The 27,325-nt window shown below is 42.3% G+C and overlaps 1 protein-coding gene and 1 pseudogene across 3 annotated transcripts in view; both read left to right on the top strand.

The window, feature by feature from the left end:
• The first annotated feature begins 3,865 nt into the window (after positions 1 to 3,865).
• Positions 3,866 to 27,325, top strand: part of FAM76A (family with sequence similarity 76 member A) — a 28,147-nt gene continuing 4,687 nt past the window's right edge. Inside the window, exons 1-7 of one of the 3 annotated variants that reach the window (XR_016388154.1) lie at positions 3,872 to 4,159; positions 5,453 to 5,517; positions 8,364 to 8,418; positions 9,167 to 9,319; positions 14,070 to 14,227; positions 19,090 to 19,176; positions 26,316 to 26,451. Coding sequence is in view for 2 of the 3 variants with exons in the window: in XM_022551956.2 (XP_022407664.1) it covers positions 4,079 to 4,159; positions 5,453 to 5,517; positions 8,364 to 8,418; positions 9,167 to 9,319; positions 14,070 to 14,227; positions 19,090 to 19,176; positions 26,316 to 26,451 (735 nt within the window). In the remaining variant the exon portion in view is untranslated. Of the gene's footprint in view, positions 4,160 to 5,452; positions 5,518 to 8,363; positions 8,419 to 9,166; positions 9,320 to 14,069; positions 14,228 to 19,089; positions 19,177 to 26,315; positions 26,452 to 27,325 lie in introns of all 3 variants that reach the window. The other 2 variants (XM_022551956.2, XM_022551957.2) reach the window with 2 other exon arrangements.
• LOC149750813 (small ribosomal subunit protein eS6-like) lies at positions 14,238 to 19,047 on the top strand (annotated as a pseudogene).

Below are 27,325 nucleotides of genomic sequence, written 5' to 3'. Positions count from 1 at the left end.
GTTCCCTCTGTGTACTTCCACGATACTCTAAGCACAGCACAGTTCAGTCATCCATTATTCTGTCCATGGCTATTCCCTTTTTGTCCCCCTTTTCTTTTGCTACCATGAACAATCCTGCTAGAAATACCCTTTTTTCCTACTGTTCCCGCAGGGACACGCCCAACTGCTGTTGCCAAAGACACATGGAAACTTCATAAAGGGAAGGAGGGATAAGGTTTGACAGGCTAGACATTCAGCAAACAGGTGTGTGTTCAGAGCAGTTCAGGAAACATCAGTCACTGTCATCACTTTAGTCTCTCAGTAGCTGATGCCACTGTTGACTGATGTCTCCTGCTCTTCTCTTGGCTTCTGTGAAACTACTCTCCTCTCTGAACTCTCTTGCTCATGGCTACTTTGCAGGCATCTCCTCATGACAAGATCTCTGTTGGATGGACTTTCTCTTGACTCAGGAAGGGGCACTGCTATCTTCTCTCTCTAGGCTTCCAAGGTAATATCGTCCAGTCTCAGGGCATATATGCTGATCATTTCCCCCGAAACTCTCTTCATCCCAGACCTCTCCTCTAAGAGATATACAGACTAGAGCCGCCACCTACATAATGTCTCCCTCTGGAGGTCCCATAGGCATTTAGAACTTACTATGTCAAAAATAAAACTCTTGGGAATTCCCTGGTTGTCCAGTGGTTAGGACTTCATGCTCCCACTGCCAGGGGCCCAGGTTTGATCCCTGATCGGAGAACTAAGATCCCAGAAGCCACGTGGCGTGGCCAAAAAAAAAAGCAAAGAAATAAAACTCTTGGTTTTGTCTCTGAAACCCGTCCTTCTAGTCTTCCCTTTTGCTGGAAATGATACCATCATCTGCACACAGCTGGGCACATAGACCATAATTTCTTTCTTTCCCTCACCACCCCCTAAATCCACTCCACCCCTAAGTCCTGTTGACTCTATCTTCAAAATATATCCTGACTCTTTCCACTTCTCTCCACTGCAAACTTGTCATCATCACCTCTCACCTGGATGACTGCAATAGCCTTCTCACTGAGCTCTGTGCATTTATGCTGGCCCCCTACAGTCTATTCTCCTCGTAGCAGCCAAGTAAATTGTTAAAAAAATTTATATCTGTCACTTGACTGCTTAAAAACTGCCTATGGCTTCTTTCCCATTATACTTCATACGCTGTACTTTGAAAAAAAAATCATATGCGCATCAGGGTCTACAGGCTTTGCACATCTGGCCCCTGCTGACTCCTGCCAACCTCTCCACTTGCCCTCTGTCCAACTAAGCCCCAGCTATACTGGCCTCTCCTCCATTTCTTGAAGATGCCAAGAAATATTCCACCTCAAGGTCATCACCTTTCCCTCTGCCCAGAACATTCTTGTCTAAGTCCTTCTCAACCTTCAGGCCTTGGCATCCCCTGGCCTTCTCTCTACCCAAGTGACTCCCCCTACCTTCTCCCTATCCCAACTTTGTTGTTTATCCCTGCAGCATGTTTATTCGTTCATAGTCTTTGCTATTTAACTGTCTTTGCCACTAGACTGTTGGCTTCACAAGGGCAGGGATCACATCTGTTTTACACACCAGCGTATCCCCAGTGCCTAAGCCAGACCCTGGCACATAGTAAATATGTAAATATTTGTTGAATGAATGGGTTAATTAGCCCTGCACTGGGTGAATAGGATACAGAGGACCCAGATATGGTCTTTCTGTTCCATAATGCCATAATCTGATGGATGAAAAAGAAGTAGATAGGTAATTGCAAAACTGGTAAATAATAGAGACCAGAACTGGAGGCAGTAGAAACATAGAGGGGCCCATACCCCAGTGTGGAGTATGCATGTGAGCAGAGAGGAGGCTGTGTTTCCATGATCGATGGCACCAGCATCTCCCTAGAAGAAATTCAGTTTCTCCTAATAGCATTTATTTAGTGTACCAAGTTCCATGTACTGTTTCTTGTTTGTTTGTTTTTAATATGCCCAAAATCATACAACTTATAAGTGATAGAATTGGGATTCAAAGCCAGGCAGTCTGGCTCCCAAACCTGCATCTTTTTAAAACTTTTTAAAATTAAATTGTTTATTTATTTATTTTGGCTGAGCCACGTGGCGGCTTGCAGGATCTTAGCTCCCCAACCAGGGATCGAACCCAGGCCCCCCTGCAGTGGCAGCGCAGAATCCAAACCACTGGACTGCCAGGGAATTCCCTGCATCCTTTTTTTTAAAAAAATAATTTGAGGTGAAATTCATATAATATAAAATTCATCATTTTAAAGTGAACAATTCAGTGGCAGTTAGTACATTCACAATGCTGTGCAACCATCTATCTAGTTCCAAAACCTTTCCATCATTCCAAAGTAAAACCCCTTATCCAGGAAGCAGTTTCCCATTACCCTCCATGTACTTACTGTTTTTGATCCCCACAATGACCCAATTGTACAATTGAGGAAAGAGGCTCTGAGAAATTCAGCTATAGTGAGAAGTTCAGAAGTTCAAGGTTACCTAGCTAGCAGAAGTGGAGAAGTGATTTTTGAACCTTTGTTTTCTGACCCCAGAGTCTAAATCTTTGATTAATACAGGTCCTTGGGCAAAGTCACAAGTAGGGGGCTGGATTTGGGTATCAAAGAGAGTAAATTGGGGGGGGTGTGCACGGATTTATAAGCCATAAATGCGCCCTCGGTTGTTAAAAAACGCACGTTTAGGTAAAACTGCAATTAGCATCGCTCAGGCGAGCAGAGTCAAAAGTAAGAGCAGGGTCTTCCCTGGTGGCGCAGTGGTTGAGAGTCCGCCTGCTGATGCAGGGGATACGGGTTCGTGCCCCGGTCTGGGAGGATCCCACATGCCGCGGAGCGGCTGGGCCCGCGAGCCGCGCGGGCCGCTGAGCCTGCGCGTCCGGAGCCTGTGCTCCGCAACGAGAGAGGTCACAACGGTGAGAGGTCCGCGTACCGTAAAAAAAAAAAAAAAAAAAAAAAAGTAAGAGCGGTTATAGGGCAGAGACCTGGAAAGGTCAGCACTGCCGGAAGCTTTGCCAAAGCCTCAACAAGAAGTTTGTAATTCCTTGGACAGCCCCTAGACGCACCATGCTGGGACCTGAAAAGAGGCAGAGTAGCTGGGAGGGTGTGGCTTGCCTTCCTGTGGCCGGACCTAACCAGGAAATGCCAGGGAGTTGTTCGACAGAGAAGCTGAGGGTGCAGCTGGATTAGGCACAGTAGGAAGCAGTCCTCAGGCCAATTGCATCCCACTCAGAGTGGGCCTCCTGGGCACGAGTACTCTCAGGGGTGGAGGGCCTCGCCTTAGTACCCGTCTTCTCCTTCCGGGAGAAGCTGTCATCACTCTAGCACCCCTCTTCCACAAAATAGGGGTGCTCTCTCTGGGGCTTCTTTCTTTCTCTCTGGAAGTCAGGGACCCTGGAGGTCCCTCTTTTTTAGGGATCTCAGACAAAAGGCATCCCTCTAAGTTGCCTCTCACGTTTCCTCTCCTCCCTCGAGTGAGAGGGCTGTGCGGGCCCCTCCTACCCCGACGTTGGAGGCGTTTTCTCAGAAGCCCCCATCTTCTTCAGGCTCGGGGTGGCGGCCGAGTTCTAGTTCAACAATGCACCGCGCTCGGCTCAACCAGCTGCGAGAGGGCAACTCCATGGAAACCAAAACATCACAACTCCGTGGAGATATCGCGAGAAGCACGGTGGCTCCAGCTGCTGAGAGAGGAGGAGCGAGGGCGGGAACAGAGAGCGAAGTGGGAGGAGCCTAGGCACTTCAGAGTCCCCCGCGGGAGACCTTCCCTCCCAGCGGCGCCCCCTCGTGACTGCGCTTTACATAATCGAGGCCGCGCGCGTCATAAGTGGCGTACTCCAGTCCAGACCGAATCAGAGTCGTAAGAAGCTCCGTGTTCCGCCCCTTCCTCCTTGATAGACGTCAAAATGAACCAGTGAACGGGCGTCCAGCGCCGCCGCGCCAGCCCTGGTCCGCCCGCACCCGAGAACCCGCCCGCCTGCCGCAGCCCGCAGCCTGCCGCCGCCAGGTTGTGCTTCAGACTGTCAGATAAAGCGGCGGGCCGGGCCGGTAGGGTTGTGAGCACGGCCCGGGCCGGACATGGCGGCGCTCTACGCCTGCACCAAGTGCCACCAGCGCTTCCCCTTCGAGGCGCTGTCTCAGGGGCAGCAGCTGTGCAAGGTGCGCGGGCTGGGGCGGCAGCCGGGAACTGGGACGCTGGAGGCGCGGCCCGGAGCTCCCGGTTCTGTGGGGACGCCCGGCGGGGTCCCCCGGGCAGGGCGTGGCAGGCCCGCCTAGCTGCGGAACCGCACCCGCTCCGCCGGGGGCTGGCGGGGCACGTGGGGGAGACCCGGGCCGTGTCCAGGCCCCAGCGGCCGGCGTGTCCGGGTGCTTAGCAACAGAGAGGGATTGTTCTCGGACCCCGTGAGGTCGGGGGAGGGGACAGCTGGTCCCCCGCTCGCCCTCGACCAGCCGCGGCGGAGATCCCTTTTGGGCTGGCTTCCTCCCGCGGCGGGGTCTGCCGGGTTTCAAGCTTAGGGACCTCCTGCCCCGCCTGGGACAGAACTCCAGAGTTGGGTGCTGTCTGGGACGATCGTATCGAACTGGGAGCTTCACGGGCACTTTTCAGCCAGTCCTAGAGTCGGAGGTAGCCAGGCTTTATAATAAAGCCCCACAGTCAAACGCACGAAGCAAAAGGATGATATTTCAGCTTCTAGTTAGTGACCTTCTGTCCTCGCCGTAACCAGCTGCTGATCAGTTTTTACCCCTGAAGGTCCAAGTTCTCTTTTTTTCTTTTAAGTTGCTTCATCTTGCTTTGCCTATTTAAATGAATAGAGGTGCTGTGAAGCGACAGTTAAAAGTCACCAAGCCGGCTGGAGAGTGATGTTGAGATATCTCCAGATAATCCAGAGTTTGTATCTCTGGTATGGCTAACTCATAATTGTGTGTCATCAATGCTTTCAGTGGCCATGACTTTGTCTCTTTTGTTTACTAGGTATGAGAGAACTCAAAAAGTCAAATGTCTGAATGCCTTTTTGGCCTTAAAAAAATACATATTTGATTATATGTTTGTATATGTATATATTTATTGATTTTAAGGGAGTTTTATATATGTAAGCAATAATGATTTTAATTCAGTACTTTGGTTTCACAAGTGAACCTGCTCAAAAATCACACAGTGGCGGAGGCAGAACTGGACTAGAATCCAGGGCTTCTTATTCCCTAGGGCTGAGGCTTATTCATACCTTTGTTTTACAATTTATGACTAGTTCCGTATAAATTCTTACTTAACTCCCACATCAATGCAGGGTGGTGGTGCCAGTTTTACAGACAAAAAAAATTAGTCCCAGAAAGTTTAAGTGACTCACTCAAGCACAGTGGCTATGCTTGGAATAGTACCCAGGTCTTCTGCCTCCTACTGAAGACTTTCCATTTCTGACTGCCTTTTAAAATCATATCCTCATTTCATTTCAGGAATGTCGGATTGCACACCCTGTTGTGAAGTGTACCTACTGTAGGACTGAGTACCAGCAGGAGAGGTACAGTTTTCGTTGACCATGAGCTTTTCCTTTTAAAATCTGTAATCGATTGCATTTCAATATACAGATCTGTAATCAATTGCATTATACACAGATTCTGCCATTTCCTGTTATAACACAATGGAAGTAAAAAACACATATTGTTCCCTAGTTATTCATTAATTGCTTAAATTATTAGTTATTTTTCACATCCTCGATAATTTTATATTGTGGGGTTTTTTAAATAAATAAATAAATAAATTTATTTATTTATTTTTGGCTGCATCGGGTCTTCGTTGCTGTGTGCGGGCTTCTCACTGTGGTGGCTTCTCTTGTTGTGGAGCACGGTCTCTGGGCACGCGGGCTTCAGTAGTTGGGGCTCACTGGCTTCAGTAGTTGGGGCTCGCAGGCTCTAGAGCGCAGGCTCAGTAGTTGTGGCCCATGGGCTTAGTTGCTCCGCGGCATGTGGGATCTTCCCGGACCAGGGATCAAACCCGTGTCCCAGGGAAGCCCTATATTATGGTTTTGACATTTTTGACACTAAGAAACCAATCCCACAACAGTAAAACATGAGCCTTGTGCTCTAGTATATTTATATGCAGAGTTTGAAGAATTTATAAGCCAAAAGAAGATACTTTTGAAAATGTGACAATCTGATAAAGAGTTTGTTAGCCCTAGTCACATTTGAAAAAACTCACTTGCCTTTACACTTGCCTTGTGTGAATCTCATTTTGAAAAGTGTGAAAAATATTTAGGTGTGCATGAACACACATCTTTGGGGGACTTTTTAATAGCCAGCAAAGTGGTTTATTGGTATAGTAAGTTAAACTTTTGGGGAACCGTGGCTGTAGGTAATATTGCCTTAAGCAGGATGGGGTCTGTTTGCCAGCTCACACATGGACCCAGAAGCCTAATTTTGGTCAGCTTCATTTCAATTCTAGGAATATTTTCCCTGACATTTCGTTATGTATATTTTCAAAGAAAAAAAAAGCTAAAAAAACTAGATAGTAAACACTCATCTACCCACTACTTAGATTCTACAATTTACACTTACTACTTTTGCATCTATCCATCTCTCTATCCATCAGTGTATTAATCCATCTTATTTGTGATGCAGTTTAAAGTTGGGGACATCAGTGTACTTGACCCTAAACACTTCAGCATGCATATCATTAACTTAGAGTTCATATTTGTTTATGGTTTTTAAATTTTTTTAGAGGTAAAATTTGCACACATTGAAATGCTCAAATCTTAAGTGCATCATTCGATGAGTTTTACAAACAGTATATATCTGTGTAACCCTAAACCCCATCAAAATATAAAACATTACTATCACCCCAGAGATTCTAACCCCAGCCCAGTCAGTCCTCACCCTCCTTGCTTTTTCCAAGCAACTACTGTTCTGATTTTCCTTTCCACCATAGATTAGTTTTACCTGTTCTAGAACTTCATGTAAATGGAGACACACAGAATATACTCTGGAAGGTTTATATTTTAGCTTTTACATTTAGGCCTATGGTCCCTTTCAAATTTATTTCTGTGTGTAGGGTGAGATTTGAAGTTTAACCCTTAATTCACACCATACATAAAAATTAATTCAAGATGGATTATAGAAATAGGTTTTTTGCATTTTTTTTCTAAAATGTCAAGAGCATTTGTATATATTGATATATATGTCCCACTTCTTGAGTAATAAATCTAAAATAAACCCAAATGTTCAACATCACAGAAACACTGATGCTAATCCTCTTTCTAGAGGTCTCTTTCAATGTACTTCACTTCCTGAACTGCCTTTTTTTTTTCTTTTTGGCCACCCTGTGGCTTGTTGGATCTTAGTTCCCCACTAGGAATTGAACCCGGGCCACGGCAGTGGAAGTGCTGAGACCTAACCACTAGACCCCACTGGACCACCAGGGAAGTCCCTGAACTGCCTTTTTAAAATGGCAGAAAATTGCCCTGGGAAATATTTTGTTTGAATATCTCATTTTAATTTAATGATTTTTACTTTGAGGTTTTTCTTTTGTCTTTTAAGTTTGTAGTCACTTTGATAGGAATTGTATGGGAAAAAAATCACAAAGTAGCAATATACTGGATTTTTATGTGATTTTGTTTTTAGCCCCCAAATATTGTTTAAACTGTTGTTAAACATGAAGCATTTGTTTGTACCTCCCTTTGTGAAGGGTTAGACTTTATTTGAAGATAATATTTTTTCCCCAAGGCAGTTTACCAGTTTAGGCATGTAGGTAATATTATGACTTGGATCTTCACAAGGGAAAGGGCGTGTTTATTTTTGTCAGTGCTTAGCTCTTAGAGAAATTGGAAATATTGAAAAAATATTTGGTGTTAGCATCTATTTCCCCACATCAGGGATTTTCATATACTTTTACTTATAGAGGAGAACATAGACAGAGTAAGGTCAACATGGATAGAGTCTCTGAGCTTATATCCCAAACACAAATACTTTACTCCTCATCTCGAATTTCTCAGCTGCTCATCTGAATTGAGGAGAATTAATTTCTTTTCTGCTAGTCCATTTTGGTCTAACGTAATATTCTTTTCAGGGTCCTTTGCATATCTGATAATTTTACTTAGTGGTACTTGGAGATGTCATAATCATAAATAACTCACTCTTCATTTTAACCAAAGCCTCCTTGTATTTGAGCTAATAAAATTTATAACTACAGAATAATTAAAAGAGTTACTGGGCAGATACTCACCCTTCAGTTAATCAAATGTCCAAACCATATTCCACCTTGGCACTTAGTAATGAACAAATTCCTTGGACTTAAGGAAGAATCAGTTTTCAAATGTTGTAAGTAAAACAATTTTTTTCTTATAAAGCCTTGTGTCTTTTTCTTCCTTAACAGTAAAACCAATACAATATGCAAGAAATGTGCTCAGAATGTGCAGTTGTATGGAACGGTAAGTAGGGTTTCTCTGTACCTAACAGTCAGGTCTCTTGGGACCGTACATTCTGTGGACTATTAATATAATTACAATATTTTTATTAGAAGACTTAGTTATGCGTAAAAATGTTCTCAGAAAAATTTATGTAGTGTTTTAGCTTTCAAACTTAGCTAATACTTAATATTAAGGAGCTCTGTGTTTATAGTCACTGTGGCAGGATTGTGATTATAATTTTCCTTGAGAAGCTTCAGTAGCCAGTATGTAAAGAGAAGGGGAATGATGAATCCTATGACGTGACCTCTTTGTTTGGTAACAGTTGACTATTCATTTTGATGAATGATTTTTTTTCTTTCAGTGTTAGGGTTCAGCATACTGTGTCCTTGCAGGCATTCTCCCCACATGTTTATACACTGATAATGTCAAAAGAGGCCTTTTCAGAAATTTGGACGCACTTGCTCATTTCTCCAAGAGCTGGTTCTGTTGAATTGGTTAGAGAAGTCCCAGCATATATGCTAATGGGTTTTTGTTATTTGTTTATTTATTTAAAAATCAATAGTCCTGTGCAGAAAAACACTTTACATGGTGTTAGGAATTGGGCTTTATTGGATCAGTGTAAAAGGAAATTTATGAAGTTGGGAATGCATTTTTACCATGACTAATGAACTATGTATAATAGAAATCATTGCTTTAAAAAATGCACTGGAAAAAAAATGCACTGGTATTTTACAACATACTTACTTGACACTTCTTTTTTCTCTTTAAGCCCAAACCTTGTCAGTATTGCAACATAATTGCAGCATTTATTGGCAACAAATGTCAGCGCTGCACAAATTCAGAGAAGAAGTATGGACCACCATATTCTTGTGAACAGTGCAAGCAGCAGTGTGCATTTGACAGGAAAGATGATAGAAAGAAGGTAAATCTCTGTGTTTTTCTGGATATTTTTTTCTTTCAGAGAAATTAAGGTGGGCCAATTGTGTTAAAAAGACATATAACCAAGATTGATTTCTCAGTTCCTCTCCAAATTCTGTTATTGACTTTGAAGAAGATATTCAGTCTTTGTTTTCTTCATTTATCAAATGTGGACCATTATATTATAACATTTCATAGGTTAGTATTTCATGAGAATTTGAATTACAGTGTTCAACATCCCTTATGAGTGAAGTGGTGATTGGCAAAATTCTACAAAACTCTTTAAAGGAGAGATTGTGACTTAAGCAGGATATAGTCTGTTACCAGTTTTACTGTCTGGCTCTTTAAATGTTTCTGTCTGTTGAAGTTAAAGACCACAAGAAGATGATATAGATAGACCTCTATATGGAATGATGGTACCTTGGTGGAATTAAAATGATTTAGATTTGGTCTGTTTAAAATCCTCAAGTGGCTTCCAGTTGCACTTAGAATGAAACCCAAACTCCTTCCATAGCCTGCAAGGCCCGTACCTGACTCTCAGTCTCATCTTCCATCACACTCCCCTCCTCCTCCCTTGGTCCAGCCACACTGGCCACCTTTCAGTCCTTCAGATATACCAGTCTCATTTCCACCTTTGTGCCGGCTGGATTTGCCTGATAACACAGCCTTCTCCAGAGTGTCATAACTGGTTCCTTGCGTCAAGTCTCAGCTCAATTGCCAGCTTCTCACAGAGACCTTCTTTACTAACTCCCCCGATCACTCTATCATAGTACCCTGTTTATTGTCTTCATAGCGTGTAACGTTATGAGAAATTATCTTGTTTGTTTACATGTTTGTCCACCCCCACTAAAGTATGAGTTCTTTGTCCATCTGTTTTCATGCTGTATTACCAGCAGCCTGGCACATAGTAGGTACTCGATAAATATTTTTTGAATGAAAGAATGTAGTACAGAAACATCTCAGAGATGCTTTTCAGAGATGCTTAGGCTCTCAAAAGCTGATTCGTGGTAACCAAATTCATTAATTTACAATGGGAGGAAGTAACTTTCCAGTGACCAGAATACGCCTGCCTGCCAACCAGGGCACCTCTTCCCTGAATCAAGATACTAGAGAAGCTGAATTAGTAATCAGAAGGTAACATATAATAATAGTTGGAGCACAAGCTTTTTAGTCCCATAGATCTGGGTTCCAGCCCACTTCTGGCTTAGCTGAATGATCCTGGGCAAATTATTTACTCCTGTTATACATCAGTTTTGTCATCTTTACTGTGGGAATAACAGTAGCTACTTCACAAGGGCATAGGGAGATTTAATTGAGATAGGTATATAAAACAATTTTGAGCCTAGCATATACTATACTTCATTAAATGGCACCTATATTATTATTAATTGGATTACACTAGAATTCATTGTTTCTACTTTCTAGTGACAATCCTATCATAAGAGTTGGCGTATTTGTAGGCATCCTCAATCACCTATTTATAAACTTCAGGAGGACCAAGCTTAGGGATTGAGAGTGGATGATCTGGACTCAGAGTGCCTGGATTGAAATCTTTGTCTGTCACTTAATTGTTGTGTGACTTTGGGTGAGTTAATCTATCAGTGCCTCAGTTTCCTCATCTGTAAATGACCTCATCGTTGTTATGAAGGTCAAGTGTAAACCCCTTCAGAAGGAATCTGGCACATGATAAGTACTCAGTGTTATCTATGATTATTTCTTTATGATAGTTTAATTCTGAGAGGGTGATTTTATATTTTTAAAGTTTGTGAAGGAGAGATCTGAAATAAAGTGTCCTGTGGTTCAGTGTGTGATTTTCATGTTTAATGTTGGCTGTCTTTCAGTGCAGTTGCTTTGTTTTCAAACCCTTCTTCAGTGAAAGCTCTTTCGTGGAGAAGGTCTCCTAGAGTTTTTTGTTTTTTGTTTTGGCTGCATTGGGTCTTTGTTGCTGGGCGCAGGCTTTCTCTAGTTGCGGCGAGTGGGGGCTACTCTTCGTTGCAGTGTGTGGGCTTCTCATTGCGGTGGCTTCTCATTGCAGAGCATGGGCTCTAGGCACGCGGGCTCAGTAGTTGTGGCTTGCGGGCTCTAGAGTGCAGGCTCAGTAGTTGTGGCGTACGGGGCTTAGTTGCTCTGCAGCATGTGGGATCTTCTCGGACCAGGGATCAAACCCGTGTCTCCTGCATTGGCAGGTGGATTCTTAACCATTGCGCCACCAGGGAAGTCCTCCTAAAGTCAGACCTTCAGGCCATATCCCATAACCATGAAATGCAGCAAATTGAAGTTTGGTTTCAAAATTCATTTATACATTCGTTAACAAATAATTAGATGCTTATCATGTCTCAGACACTGCTCTGGGTGTTGGAAATACACTGATGAACTAAGCAGAAGAGACCTTATTCTCTCAGAGCTTTTATTTATGTGTGTAAGAGATGGATGAGAACAAACAAGGAAATAAATGAACACAGATTTTAGGTGTAAGTGCTATAAGGAAATAGGGTATATGGTAGAGAGTGACTGGGGAGGCCAGTTTTGATTGGGCAATCAGGAGGACCTGCATGGAGATAAAATCTGAGCTGAAACAGGAAAGATGAGAAGGAAGCAGCCATGGGAAGCTCTGGAGGGCAAAGATCCTGGGAAGAGAGACCAGCTATGAAAAGACCCTGAGGCAAGAATGAGCTTGGCAGATGGGAAGAACAGAAAGAAGGCAGAGTGAACAGAGAATGAGATTATAAAAGGCAGGCAGAGGCTACATTTAAGTCAACATAGGCTATGGTAAAAAGTTTAGATTTTATATTTTAAGGCGAGAAGAGACATAATCAGATTTACATTTAAGAAGCCCTCTTTGGCAGCTATGTGGAAATGGTTGATCTGGAGAAAAATAGCGAGATCATTTGGGTGGGTCTTGCAGTTGTGACAGGTAAGAATGGCTTTGCTTGGGTGGAAGCAGTGGAGTTGGAAAGAAGTGGATAGATTCAGACGGATGACTTGCTAATAGGTTAGGAGAATAAGGTGCAAAGAAGCTTTTGCTAACAAGACAGATATTTTAGGTAAATGATGGTCTGGCTTACCCATGTTCAAGATGGGGCAGAAGATCTAATTTAGAGGCAAGACATGAAAACTAAGATTCCATGAAATATCAGCACACTCCCTCCTCAACCTGAGTAACTGCAACCAGCTCTGCTGCCCTGCCACTTGTACCAGGCCACCCCACAAACTTACTTTTGCAATCTGAGTGCTGTACAGAGGCACCCCAGCTTCAGAGGATTGTGGAAGCCCCATTCTGCTTTCCTAGCCCTGTGCCCTGCACCCTGGTACAGAGCTGCCTCTGCCCAAAGTGATCAACTTTTTCTAGATCAAACAAAGTGCCATGGTAGGCCACCACCAGGGATTGGGGCCCTGGAAGCTACTTGCCCATCAGTCTTTTTCTGGAGACTTTTTTTTTTTAAACAGAAGATATTGGGGTAGGAGTTTATTAATTAATTAATTGATTTTTGCTGTGTTGCGTCTTCGTTTCTGTGCGAGGGCTTTCTCTAGTTGTGACAAGCGGGGGCCACTCTTCATCGCGGTGCGCGGGCGTCTCACTATTGCGGCCTCTTGTTGCGGAGCACAGGCTCCAGACGCGCAGGCTCAGTAGTTGTGGCTCACGGGCCTAGTTGCTCCGCGGCATGTGGGATCCTCCCAGACCAGGGCTCGAACCCGTGTCCCCTGCATTAGCAGGCAGATTCTCAACCACTGCGCCACCGGGGAAGCCCTCTGGAGACATTTATTTCCATCTGAGAAAAGATATCCAGCATACCATTTTATGAGCCATTTATAAGGTATTAAAGCTAAAGTATAGGGCTTCCCTGGTGGCACAGTGGTTAAGAATCCGCCTGCCAAGGCAGGGGACACAGGTTCGAGCCCTGGTCCGGGAAGATCCCACATGCTGCGGAGCAACAAAGCCCATGCACCACAACTACTGAGCCCATGTGCCACAACTACTGAAGCCTGCGCGCCTAGAGCCCATGCTCCACAACAAGAGAAGCCACCACAATAAGGAGCCCATGCACCGCAACAAAGAGTAGCCCTCACTCACCACGACTAGAGACAGCCCATGCACAGCAACAAAGACCCAACGCAGCCAAAGATAAATAAATAAAATAAAATAAATTTAAAAAAAAAGAAAAGGAAAAGCTAAATTATAAATTTTATGTTTCATCTTCTGTCTTCTCTTTTCCCTGCTGTGTTTTCCTTGATGAGATATTTGTGTCTTTTGAAATTCTTATGGGAACTTTGCTCTGGTCTGTGTTAAGTTGAAGAAAAACAAAATACAAACATATATAAAATTAGCAGCTCATTTTTATTTTATTTATTTATTTAAAAAATTTTTTGGCCATACCACACAGCATGTGGGATCTTAGTTCCCCACCAGGAATCAAACACGTGCCCCCTGCAGTGGAAGTGTGGAGCCTTAACCACTGGACCGCCAGGGAAGTCCCCGGCTCCTATTTTATTGAGCAATTTTTATGTACCTTGCACCATGCTTTACCTACATTATGTCACTAGATTCTTGCACCAGCCCTCTGAAGTAGGTTCTATTATCCCTCATTTTATAGATGAAGAAATTGACCCCATGAGTACCCAGCTGACTTCCGTAAGGTCACACAGCTTGTAAGTGGCAGATCTGGACTTAACCAGAGGTTCTAGCTCCTAATACCCATGTTCTCAGCCACTGCACTAGCACATTCCTTCTTCTTTATCTTTGTCTCCTCTTTCAGGTAGATGGGAAATTGCTATGCTGGCTGTGCACACTTTCATACAAACGGGTCCTTCAGAAGACCAAAGAGCAGAGGAAGCACCTGAGCAGTTCTTCCCGTGCAAGCCACCAGGAGAAGGAGCAGTACAGTCGACTGAGTGGTGGCAGCCATTATAACAGGTAACCCCGAGATGCATGAGATAGGACTAGAGGTGCTGGGAGGTCAGATGTAATACTCACACAATTAACCATGGAAGACACCATTTTGTCTAAATTTTCCTATTTTCTCTCTAGTTATTAGTCTATAGAGGGAATCTCCTTTGTCGTAGTTTGTAATTCATGTATCATCCAAGGGCCAGAGAGACTTCCATAAGGCATCAGGATTTTCTGACTTGGTTTCTGTTGTGTCTTAAAAGTTTGTGGAACTTACTCCACTTTAACATGTAACGTTCTCCCCTCCGTTAGAGTGGGTTATCTCCCTAGAAGATTGGACATTTCACAGTCTGAGGGATGCAGCTTTTTTATGCATATTGGCTAGGAGATTGATAGATATTCTAGGTTTGTCCTTGTGAGATCCAGTCAAAATGATGTCCTTTCATTATTGTCTTAAGCTTCGTTTCAGAGTATCTGTAGAATTGTTAAGAGTTCTGGCTTTGGATTGAATCCTGGGTCTGCCAAGTTTTCTGTATGGGATATTGGGCAAGTTTTTTCATCTGTGAAATGAAGGAAATAATAATATTACCTCATGGAGTTGTTGCAGAAATAAATTATATAGTATGTGCATAGTGATTAGTTTTATAACCGGCATATAGGAAGCTTCAATACATTTTAGTTATTCGTTGTTATTATTACCATTGTGATTTTCTTTGTTCATTGTTAAGTACTTTCATGAGCCAGGTTCTCTGCAAGGAATGCAGAGATAAGTAAAAGACTCACGCTGCTATCCAAGAGTATGCAGTCTGGTAGGGAAGACAGACCTGTAATCAAATCATTGCAGGATAATTCGATGGGCATCACAGTGGAAACATGTCAAAATACAGGCATAAGAGGCAGTGGTAATTAACTGCCTTGGGAGGTTAGGGAACGAAAGATCAGAGAAATGCTGGTGTTGGAGCTAGATCTTAGGATGGGTCAGAATCATCAGATAAGGAATGGGCAGAGACATTCTAGGCTGAGGGAATAGCATTTGCAAAGACATGGAGGGCATGAGACCACACGGAACTTGGGAACAGCAAGTCCTTTTATTTTGCTGGAGCTTATGATTGGGAGCTGGAAAATGGGAGGAAAAGGAATCCAGCAGACCTGGTAAGGAGCATGAACTTGATCTTAGTGATCTTAACGGGAAGCCACTGAAAGGATCTATGCAGGGGAGGGGCCAAATCTGCATTTAAAAAAAAATTAACCCAGACTACTGGGGAGAATGCATTGGAGGAAAAAGAGGCTGGGGCCTAGTTAAGAAGCTTTTTTGGTAAGAGTCCAGATAAGAGATGTTAATAGAGAACCTCAACTTGAGGCAGTGACACTGAAGAGGCTGATTCAGGAAGATACTTTAGAAGGAGAGTTTTGAGTAAATTAGATAATGTGATGAACAGATAGATGGGCAGGAGCTGGGTGAGTAAAGGACAATTCTCAAATTTCTTACTTGGGTGAATGGGTAGATCCTTATCTGAGAGAGAGTATAGGAAGGGGGAAAAAGAAGTTCAGTTTTGGAAAGTTGAGTTTAAAGCATCAAGAAGAATTATTTAGCTCTTTTCCGTGGCACCTTGGAGGCGAACGGCTGCTTCAGGATGAAGCTGAACATCTTTCCCAGCCACTGTCTGCCAGAAACTCACTGAAGTGAACTATGAACGCAAACTTTGTACCATCTGTGAGAAGTTTATAGCCATGGAAATTGCTGCTGATGCTCCAGGTGAAGAATGGACGGGTTATGTGGTCCAAATCAGTGGTGAGAGTGACAAACAAGGGACCATGAAGCCGGGTGGCACGACCCACAGCCGCGTCTGCTTGCTACTGAGTAAACAGTATTCCTGTTACAGGCCAAGGAGGACTGGAGAAAGAAAGTGCAGATCTGTACAGGGTTACATTGTGGATGCCAATCTGAGTGTCCTGAATTTGGTCATTTTGAAAAAAGGTGAGAAGGATATTTCTAGATTTGCTGATACAACTGTGCTGCATTGCCTGGGGCCCAAGAGCTAGAATCCGCAAACTTTTTAAGCTCTCTAAAGAGAATGATGGGGCTTCCCTGGTGGCTCAGTTGTTAAGAATCTGCCTGCTAATGCAGGGGACACGGGTTCGAGCCCTGCTCCGGGAAGATCCCACATGCCGTGGAGCAACTAAGCCCGTGCGCCACAACTACTGAGCCTGCGCTCCAGAGCCCGTGAGCCACAACTACTGAAGCCCGCGCACCTAGAGCCTGCACTCTGCAACAAGAGAAGCCACCACAATGAGGAGCCCACGCACCGCAACGAAGGGTAGCCCCTGCTCACCGCAACCAGAGAAAAGCCCGCGCGCAGCAACAAAGACCCAAGGCAGCCCAAAATAAAAATAAATAAATTTATTAAAAAATAAATTAAAAAAAATAAAGAAGATGATGTCTACCATTATGTTGTGAGAAGGCCCTTAAACAAAGAAGGTAAGAAACCTAGGACTAAAGCACCCAAAATTCAGCGTCTTGTTGCTCCACATGTTCTGCAACGCAAACGTCGGCATATTGCTCTGAAGAAACAGCATGCTAAGAAAAATAAGGAAGAGACTGCAGAATATGCTACAGTTTTGGTCAAGAGAATGAAGGAGGCCAAAGAAAAATGCAAGGAACAGATTGTCAAGAGACAGAAGCTGTCCTTGGTCAAAAAGAAGATGTTCTAAGAGTAACAAATAAATAGATCCGACATCCAAAAAAAAAAAAAGAATTATTTAGTGGAAGTTTAGCCTAAACTCACAAGAGAGGTTTGAACATGAGCCATTGGTAGCACGTAAGAGTCAGTGGTAGCAGAGATTAGTTTAAAATGTGGATTTCTGTGGCCCTACCTCAGAGTTTAATTCAGTAGAATCTAGGATAGAGTCCAGGAATCTGCTTTGTTTTATAAACATCTCAGATGATTCTGATGCAGGTGATCTGGGGAACATCATTTCTAACCACTATGATAGATAGTTGTTAAAACCATGCTCTTGAATGACACGACTCAGGTTGGAGGCTGAGAACAGATTCTAGAAGCACTCAAGAAGGATGGAGTGAATATTTGAAAACCAAATACCTGATCAGGGTTAATATCCAAAATATATAAAGGACTCAACAGTATGGTGTTTCCTGAAAAAATTAAAAATAAAACTGTCATATGATCCAGCAATCACTCCTGGGTATATATCTGAAGGAACTGAAATCAGTATCTCATATTCATTATAACTTTATTCATAATACCTAAGATATGGAAGCAACCTAAATGTCCTTCGAGGGATGAATGGCTAAAGAAAATGTGTATATACATACAATGGAATATCCAGCCATAAAAAAAGAAGGAAATCCTGCTATTTCCTACAACATAGATAAACCTGGAAGGCATATGCTAAGTGAAGTGAGCCAGAGAGAGAAAGACAAACACCATGTGGTATGACTTTTGTGTGGAATCTTAAAAAAAATAAAGCTGATTTCATAGAAATAGAGAATAGAATGGTGGTTGCCAGGGGCAGGGGGAGAGGGAAATGGGGAGGTGTAGGTCAAAGGGTACAAACTTTATAAGAAGAAGTAGTTCTGAGGATCTAATGTGTAGCTTAGTGACGATAGTTAATAATACCATATTATATGCTTGGAAGTTGCTGAGAGTAGATCTTAAGCATTCTCACCATTAAAAAAAATAAAAGAGGGAATTCCCTGGGAGTCCAGTGATTAGGACTCTGTGCTTCCACTGCAGAGGGCATGGGTTCAATCCCTGGTCGGGGAACTAATATCCTGCAAGCCACGTGGTGCAGCCAAAAAATAAAGTAAAAGAATTAAGTATTCGAGGTGATGGGTGTACTAATTATCTTGATCTTGGTAATCATTCTATAATGTACATGTATATCAAATTGTCACCTTGTACACTTCAAATATGTACAATTATATTTGTCAGTTGTTCCTCGATAAAGCCAGGGGGGGAAATGGGTGGCATGGTCAGTGGTATCAAATATTGAAAAGAGGCCAAGTAAGAAAAGGTCTGAAACATCCTTTGGGCTTGGCGATTGGACATCCATCAAAGTAAAAGGGTTGCAGACTAGTTTTAGGGTGTCAACTTATTGGGGCTAAAACTGATCTTTAGTGTTGTTGTGGGACTCAGACACCAGAAGATTCACAGAAATAGAGTGAGGAAGAACTGGACTTGGAGTTCAAATATGTCAGCCTGGTGTCTAGTCCCAGCTTCACTGCTAACTAGCTGTATATCCCTGGGTAGGTCAGTTAACCTTGATGAGCCTCAGTTTATGCAAAATAGAAATAATCCCTTGTATATACCTCACGGTATTATAAGATACATGTGAGACAATGAATGTGAAGGTACTTTTTAAATTGTAAGATAGATTATACTTCTGAGGTTTTATTGACTCTGTTCTCATAGTTATTAATAAAGCAGATAAGATTTAATCAAGGCCAAGAATTTGGGGGAGGACTATAGAAACGAGCTACCCATGCATCCAGGACCTATGAAATCAAGACTTTGGTGGATTTTGATGATCAAGAATAATTAGCTCTTAGATCTTAGATCAAGGCCACCTGGACATTTGTGCTTGTGGTCTGTTTCACGCGGACAGCGTGCCCCACCTGACCTCAGAATTGAAAGCTTTACCCCCTTTAAGTAACAACACAGGTTCATGTGTGTTCCTTGTGTTATGCTGTATTTTTTTAAGTAAAATAAATGAAAGAGAAAAAAAAGAATAATTAGCTCTTGCATAGAATGGGTATTACATTGGTCCCATTTGACAAGACTTTCATTGTGATGTTTTATTAATCTTTGATTTCTAAAGTGTGTGTATCTCTCTCTCTCTCCTTTTTTTTTTTTTTTTGCCACTAAAAGTCAGAAAACACTTTCTACATCTTCAATTCAAAATGAAATCCCAAAGAAAAAATCCAAGTTTGAGTCGATCACAACCAATGGAGATAGGTAAGCCAATTCAAGTGTGTGTGCATGTTTCTGTTTGAAATGCATACACTGTTCCTGAAACAGGAATACATTTTAGGGCGTGTCATGGAGCTAGTCTATGGTTGTCAATGAACTTCTCAGGTTCGCTACACTAGCCACTTGATATCTTATAAATAAACAGTACTGATATTTGTTTATAAATCTAATCTTGTCTAGAACATATAACTGGATTTCATAGCAATTGAATTCTGCAGTCCACAAATAACTTCCTCACACGAATTCAAAGAAGTCAATAGCTAGATGCTTTTTATTGTGATCTGTGCCTGTAGCCTCCTCCAGGCAGGGCAGGAGTTGGTCTCCAGAGGCAAAGCAGAGACAGGTTGGGATTTTTTTTTTTTTGGCTGCACTGCACAGCTTGTGGGATCTTAGTTCCCCGACCAGGGATTGAATCTGGGCTACGGCAGTGAAAGCGCTGAGTCTTAACCACTGGACCGCCAGGGAATTCCCGACAAGTTGGAATTAAGGCAGTATTGCTCAGTCTGTGAGGGATGATCCATGCTTCCTTAGCATTAACAAGAGATAGCCCAATGCAAATGCTGGCTCAGGAGAGAAGGAGATGTGTTTAAATATTTTTGTTTCATTTTAAGCCTTTCTAAATGCATTTTTATTCCTCACTTTCCCCTCTCCTTCTCAGTGATGCTTCGCTTACGAGCTACTTTCTCCTCATATCCAGGGTGCCCCATCCATGTTGGTGCAGTGGGCGGCTTCTCAGCAGAGTCTTGGGGCCACCTGTTTTCCTGTTCCTCCAGGCCTGGGCATCCTGAAGTGAGACCACCTGGCACACTCTTCCCTAAAATCCTTGGAATCATCTCCATTCTGAAAACTTCCATTCTCGGTTCTCCCTCCCAGGCAGTGGTGGGTATGGGAGCAGACCAGCATATAGGCTTACCAGCGCTGAATTTTGTTTATTTAGCTGGATACACAGCGTCTATGAAGTTGGCTTTTTCATTAACTTGATTTGAGACTCTGCAAGCTGTCTTCTTCATGCTAGTATTAGTGACTTTAAACTTCTTGAATTGATCCTTCTAGAAATGGTTAATTTAGATATTCTGATTACATAGGGGAAGGAACCATAAAGACCATCTTTCTGGTCAGCTTTATTCTCTGAGCAGCTAGTTTGACCATTCTGAAGAAAATAGATGTGGCACTGATTGTCCCATCACCTCTGCCAGGATTCATGATCCTGTAAAAACTACTTTTTAAAAGAGTGAACCATTCTGAATGCCCTGCTTTATAAAGGCCTAAGCCAAGACCCACAGCCTTTAGATTCATCATTTCTGTTTTGTGCTATTTGTGACGCAGGCTATGTTTGAATGACCCAGAAAAGCTCATTTAGTTTAACTTTTAGTTTAACCAACAGTCCTTAAAATTTGCCTTCTATTAGCTCATTTTGTTCTTGAGATATTGCCACTATTCTTTCTGACTATTGCTATGGATACACCAAGCCAAAGACTTAAACTTTCTGTTCAGTGTTTTATTGCATCCGGTTACCAGCGATGATTGTTTTCCTCAAGTAGGATGCCGATCCTTAACTTAGGTCTGTAGTCTTTCATAATGTCCTCTGGGAAAGATCTTTAAAAATAATTTTTCCTTTAAATGTCCATGGTAATTAAAAAAATAACTTATCCTAATAACTTGAAAATTTGGAAAAAATTTTTCTGCTGCCCAAAAAATTATTTTCATATACAAGTTCCATTTGAATGTTCCTGTATTAGCAATCTTAACAATCTATTCCACTTGTTTACATTTCTGTCTTTTAAAAGTTCATATACAAGGTAAATTACATTTTTCCTTTTCTTTTTACTTTTTGTGTTTTTTTCCCTTGCTTTTCCTTCACTTAGAAAACATTCTGACAAGACTTTTTTTTAACAGTCCTCTTTTTAATGTCATGCAAACCAAAAATTTTTTCCTGAGTATCCATTTTGAATTCAGTTCTGTAGTAAATGTTACCAGTTTTGTTTCCTAACTATCTATTGTGACTGCCTCCCAGTTTTTAATTAATCACAATCCACTTTGCTTGTCCCACTCTTAAAATATCCATATACTTTTTATTTTATTACAGTATAGTTGCTTTACAATGTTGTATTAGTTTCTGCTGTACAGCAGAGTGAATCAGCCACACGTAATATACATATATTTTTAAATTTATGCTTTTATTCTTTCATTTTTATCCCTTCATGTCTTCTGCAGGTTGCTCTCTAACAGTTTTCCATTGACCTTTCTATACTACCATATTTTCCTCTCTTTTTTTTTTTTTGGCCGTGCTGCACGGCATTTGGGATCTTAGTTCCCCAACCAGGGATCAAACCCGCGTCCCCCGCAGTGGAAGTGTGGAGTTGTAACCACTGGACCATCAGGGAAGTCCTCTTTTTTATTTTTTAAATATCGAGGAATATTTGATTATTTTTTCTCGTCTTTTTCTTTTTTTTTTGTGGTACGCGGGCCTCTCACTGTCGTGGCCTCTCCCGTTGCGGAGCACAGGCTCCGGACGCGCAGGCTCAGCGGCCATGGCTCACGGGCCTAGCCGCTCCGTGGCATGTGGGATCTTCCCGCACCGGGGCACGAACCCGTGTTCCCTGCATCGGACTCTCAACCACTGCGCCACCAGGGAAGCCCTCTTCTTTTTCTTTATTCATTAGCCTTCCATATCATAGAGAACCCATTACTTTAGGGTTTTTTTAAAAAAATAAAACCATTTTTCTCATGGTTTTATACTTATAAAATGCCTTTGTCTTTTTATTTTTTAGTATCCTATAAAATTCACAGCCTCCATCTCAATATTTTATAGTTTGTCAAAATTGTAACAAAAACTCTTCAATTTGAAGAAAATCGGAGTTCATTTCTAGCTTTCCTTCCCTGAGAAATGCACTTTTTGATCATATTTGTTTATTGTTCTATGGGCAGTAAAAGCAGTGGGTGACCTCCAGGCACACCTTGTGGTTTATTGTTTCTAAAGGACATTCTTTTCCTTTCCTTATAGTTTTATTTTATTCTCCCTCTGAAATATGCCTGAAAGATTAGACTTACTCTGTGTGGCCTTTGAGGACAGACCCAGGACTAATGGATGGGACTGATAGGGAGGCAGGTTTTGGCTCAACCTGAGGAGAGATGTTTTCTTAAGCTTTTGGAAAAGACAAGAAGCTTCTTGGAGAAATAGTGAGTTCCCTGTCTTTGGGGATATTTAGAAAGAGACTGGATTTGATTTTCTGCCTTGGTAACCTAGCCATCTTTTTTCATTTTGATACCCAGCAGTTCTTATTAATCTGGAGTTACAGAGTTACAGAGGTCAGGACCTAACACAAGAAAGGCACAACTAGTTTTGTCAACGATTTATTGGTATAGGAAGAATCCTCCCTCAAGAAGCAGGTAGAGCCAAAGCAATCTTGAGAATGAAGAACAAAGTTGGAGGTGTCATGCTTTCTGATTTCAAACTGTACTACAAATCTGCAGTAATCAAAACAGTATGGGATTGGCACAAAAACAGACACATGGACTGATGGAACAGAATAGAGAGCCCAGAAATAAACCCACACTTATATGAGCAATTAATCTACAACAAGAGGCAAGAATATACAGTGGGGAAAAGACAGCCTTTTCACTAAATGGTGTTGGGAAAATTAGACAGCTACATGCAAAAGAATCAAACTGGACTGCTTTCTCACACTACTTACAAAAATAACGCAAAATAGATTAAAGACTTAAATGTAAGACCTGAAAGCATTAAACTCCTAGAAGAAAACATTGACAGTATGCTCTTTGACATTGGTGTTAGCAATGTTTTTTGGATATGTATCCTCAGGCAAGGGAAACAAAAGCAAAAGTAAACAAATAGGACTACCTCAGACTAAAAAGCTTTTGCACAATGAAGGAAACTATCCATAAGATGAAAAGGCAACCCACTGAGTGGGAGAAGATATTTGCAAACGATATATCCGATAAGGGGTTAATATCCAAAATGTACAAAAAAATCATATATCTCAACATCAAAAAAGCAAACAGTTCTATTTAAAAATGGACAGAGGGGACTTCCCTGGTGGCGCACTGGTTAAGAATCAGCCTGGCAATGCAGGGGACGTGGTTTCAAGCCCTGGTCTAGGAAGATCCCACATGCCGCAGAGCAACTAAGCCCGTGCACAACTACTGAACCTGCACTCTAGAGCCTGCGAGCCACAACTACTGAGCCCATGTGCCACAACTACTGAAGCCCGCCCGCCACGGAGCCTGTGCTCCACAACAAGAAAAGCCACCACAATGAGAAACCCACGCACCGCAACTAAGAGTAGCCCCCGCTTGACACAACTAGAGAAAGCCCGCACGCAGCAACGAAGACCCAATGCAGCCATAAATAAATAAAGTTTATCAAAAAAAATAAAATGGGCAGAGGGCCTGAATAGACGTTTTTCCAAAGAAGACATACAGATGGCCTACAGTCACATGAAAAAATGTTCAACATCACTAATCATCAGGGAAATGCAAATCAAAACCACAATGAGATACCACCTCACACCTGTCAGAATGGCTATCAAAAAGACAACAAACAACAAGTGTTGATGAGGATGTGGAGAAAATAGAACCCTTGTGCACTGTTGGTGGGATTGTAAGTTGGTGCAGCCACTAGTATGGAGGTTCCTCAAAGAATTAAAAATAGTACTGCCATATGATCCAGCAATTTCACTTCTAAGTATTTATCCAAAGAAAAGAAAAATACTAATTCAAAAAGATAGGGCTTCCCTGGTGGTGCAGTGGTTGAGTCCGCCTGCTGATGCAGGGGACACGGGTTCGTGCCCCGGTCCGGGAAGATCCCACATGCCGCAGAGCAGCTGGGCCCGTGAGCCATGGCCACTGAGCCTGTGCGTCCGGAGCCTGTGCTTCGCAATGGGAGAGGCCACAACAGTGAGAGGCCCGCGTACCGCAAAACAAAAACAGAAACAAAAACAACAAAAAGATATATAGACCCCAATGTTCATTGTAGCATTAGTTACAATAGCCAAGATAATGAAAGCAACCTAAGTGACCATTGATAGACAAATGGATAAAGAAGCTATGATGTGTGTGTGTGTGTGTGTGTGTATACACACACACACACACACACAGGAATATTACTCATCCATAAAAAATGAAATCTTGCTGTTTGCAACAACATGGATGGATCTAGAGGGTATTATGCTAAATGAAATAAGTTGGAGAAAGACCAATACTGCATGATCTCACGTATATGTGAATCTGAAAAACAAACAAAGCAAAATGAAAACATGCTCGTAGGTACAGAGAACAAACAGGTAGTTGTCAGAAGGGTGGGGTGGGGGATGGGCGAAATAGGTTGAAGGAGATTAAGAGGTATAGACCTCCAGTTATATAATCAGTAAGTCACGGGGATGTAATATACAGCATAAAGAATATGGTCAATAATATAATAATGTTATGTGGGGACAGATGTTTACTAGACTTACGGTGATCATGATATATACAAATGTCAAATCATTATGTATGAAACTAACATAATATTGTACGTCAACTATATTTCAGTTAAAAAAAAAGAAGAAGCAGGTAGAGCAGAGTATTAGGAGCTGTGAGGACAAGAAGTTATTTGTACTAGCCCATTACTCCATTTCATTTGTTGCTCTGCTTATGGGTTTACCTAGATTCTGTTGGGTTGAGGGAAGACAGTCCCTTGGTGAGCATGAAAACCGGTGGAGACAATGATGGGTCCTTTCAATATTTTCTCCTCCATGCCTTGTTTTATTATTTTACATTTACTTTTTTTTTTACCCAGTAATTCTGCATGTTTATCAGTTAGAAAAGCAGTGATCCATTCTTCCTCTGACATTCTTCTCATATGCTTCGTGTAGACTGAGGGGGAATATTCTTATCAATGGAGTGTGTCTTCCCATTCTAGCCATAGAAATGTTTGACTTGGTAACTATGAGGAAGTTTGTCCAGCGGTTCACCTTGTTATTTGGAGTTTCTACCTGTGTAGAGAATTATTAGTTATTAGATGTTGTTTAAGATGTAGGAAAGAACCAACAGCAAGGGGTATCTAGAGTAGTTGCTATATTGATATAGGGAGTTGGGAATCAGTATTGCAGTATCTGTTAGGAGAAACAGGTTTGTGTTTTACTTTAAAGGTTGCCCCGGGAAAAGTAAAGAGCTTCCTTTGGGAAGTCTGTAGAGAAGGGCAGGATTTGACTCTCTTGGCTGTGATTCCTTAACTTCTTTGGGTCTAAGACACCTCTGACCAGCCTTAGAAAGCTATAGATCCTCACCCTAGAAACCATCCATTGTATGTATACATAGAATTGTACATACAATTTCAGAGCTTTACAGATTCCCTGAACTTGTCCTGGTTACTCTACTAAAAGGATGGAGTTCACCTGGCACTTTGACAAAGTGTAGTGCTCAGAGACTATTACTGGGAGGAATCTGTTGAAAACCCCAGGTTGTGATGTGGCTTTGCAGTTTGCCACCTCTTTGTTCTTTTCCTAACTAAATATTGCAGAATTCTTGATATTGGAAGTGACAATGAACAGGCCAGTTGTAGTGGGGGAAGTTGGCTTCTTTCCTATTAATTTCATCTTCTTTCTATCACTTTTTAAAAAGACTGACTGCTCCTGGGGCAGAACACAGCAGCTGCACCACATCGTGGGCTTTGGAGCAGAAAACAAAGAGTCAAAAACTCTATGGGTAGCTTTAAAGAAAAACGCATGAACTTACAATTGATAATTTATCCAGATTCTAGGGAAATTATCTAATCACAAAAAAATTATGACTCTCACCCATAAATAACCGGAGATCTTCAGTGAAGCTGGAACAGAATATCCTTGGCTCTTGTGAGAAGGCATTTATTTTAGTCGTGAATGTGAGCAAAGATGCTGCAGGAATGCTGTGGGTTGTGGCTTTGGTTGGTATAGTTATCTGATGGCTACCTTACCTGTGCAGTTTAGCGAATACTCTCAAGTCAGGTGTGTGTTTTGCTTGATGCTGGGAATTCAAGTAGTTGCTCCTGCTCTTGCACTTGCAGTCAAGTGGCCTACGATGTGTACTCAGGTAGAAAAAAGTTTATCAATCCAACTGATTTTCTCCCCCTCCATTTTTCCACTCAGCTTTTCCCCAGACCTGGCTCTGGACTCACCAGGCACTGACCACTTTGTCATCATTGCCCAACTGAAGGAAGAAGTAGCCACTCTAAAGAAGATGCTGCATCAAAAGGATCAAATGATTTTAGAGAAAGAGAAGAAGGTACTGTTTAGTTAGTGCTTCCCAGGTCAGAATGAGACAGGCGGGTAAGATATGTGGTGCAGGGCATGATGCTGTTTTTTTGTTTTTGTTTTTTATAAATTTATTTATTTATCTTTGGCTGCGTTGGGTCTTCGTTGCTGTGCACGGGCTTTCTCTAGTTGCGGTGAGTGGGGGCTACTCTTTGTTGCAGTAAATGGGCTTCTCATTGCGGTGGCTTCTCTCTTGTTGTGCGGTTTCTCTCTTGCACCTGGGCTTCAGTAGTTGTGGCATATGGACTCAGTAGTTGTGGCTCGCAGGCTCTAGAACGCAGGCTCTCAGTATTTGTGGCGCATGGGTTTAGTTGCTCCGTGGCGTGTGGGATCTTCCCGGACCAGGGCTCGAACCTGTGTCCCCTGCATTGGCAGGCGGATTCTTAACCACTGTGCCACCAGGGAAGTCCCAAAAGTTGATTTTTCTTTCTTAAATTTGGAGGAAGCTTCCACTTCTAAGGGAGGACCGATGTTGACCAAGCTTACAGAGATGATGTGTAAAAATATAATGTCTGCCTCTTAATTCACAACTATAATGTCTGCCTCTTAATATAACAGAGTACTACTCTTTTTGGCATAAGCTGTCTAGGAAGCTTGTAATCAGAGGGTGCTGAATGAGCACGGAGTTGGGACAAGAGGAGGTAGTTACATAATTGGAATTTTTAGTGCTCTCAGGCTAGGAGAACCTGATGCCTCCATCTCTATTATTGGTATGGCTGTGTCCAGGGGACAGTAATGCTCAAAATATGTGGACCAGGTCTCTCTCCTCCCTGGACAGTGTTCAGGTAGGCCTTCCTCTGTAACTGCATCACTTTGTTTACTATTGCTGATAACGCCCTTCCTGA

This window comes from Delphinapterus leucas, chromosome 1 (assembly GCF_059928025.1).
Source record: "Delphinapterus leucas isolate spDelLeu-1000000601 "Yukka" chromosome 1, BTC_Dleu_Yukka2, whole genome shotgun sequence".
Lineage (NCBI taxonomy): Eukaryota > Metazoa > Chordata > Mammalia > Artiodactyla > Monodontidae > Delphinapterus > Delphinapterus leucas.
Note: the sequence above shows the minus strand (reverse complement) of the source record. Positions and strands in the feature narration are given on the sequence as shown.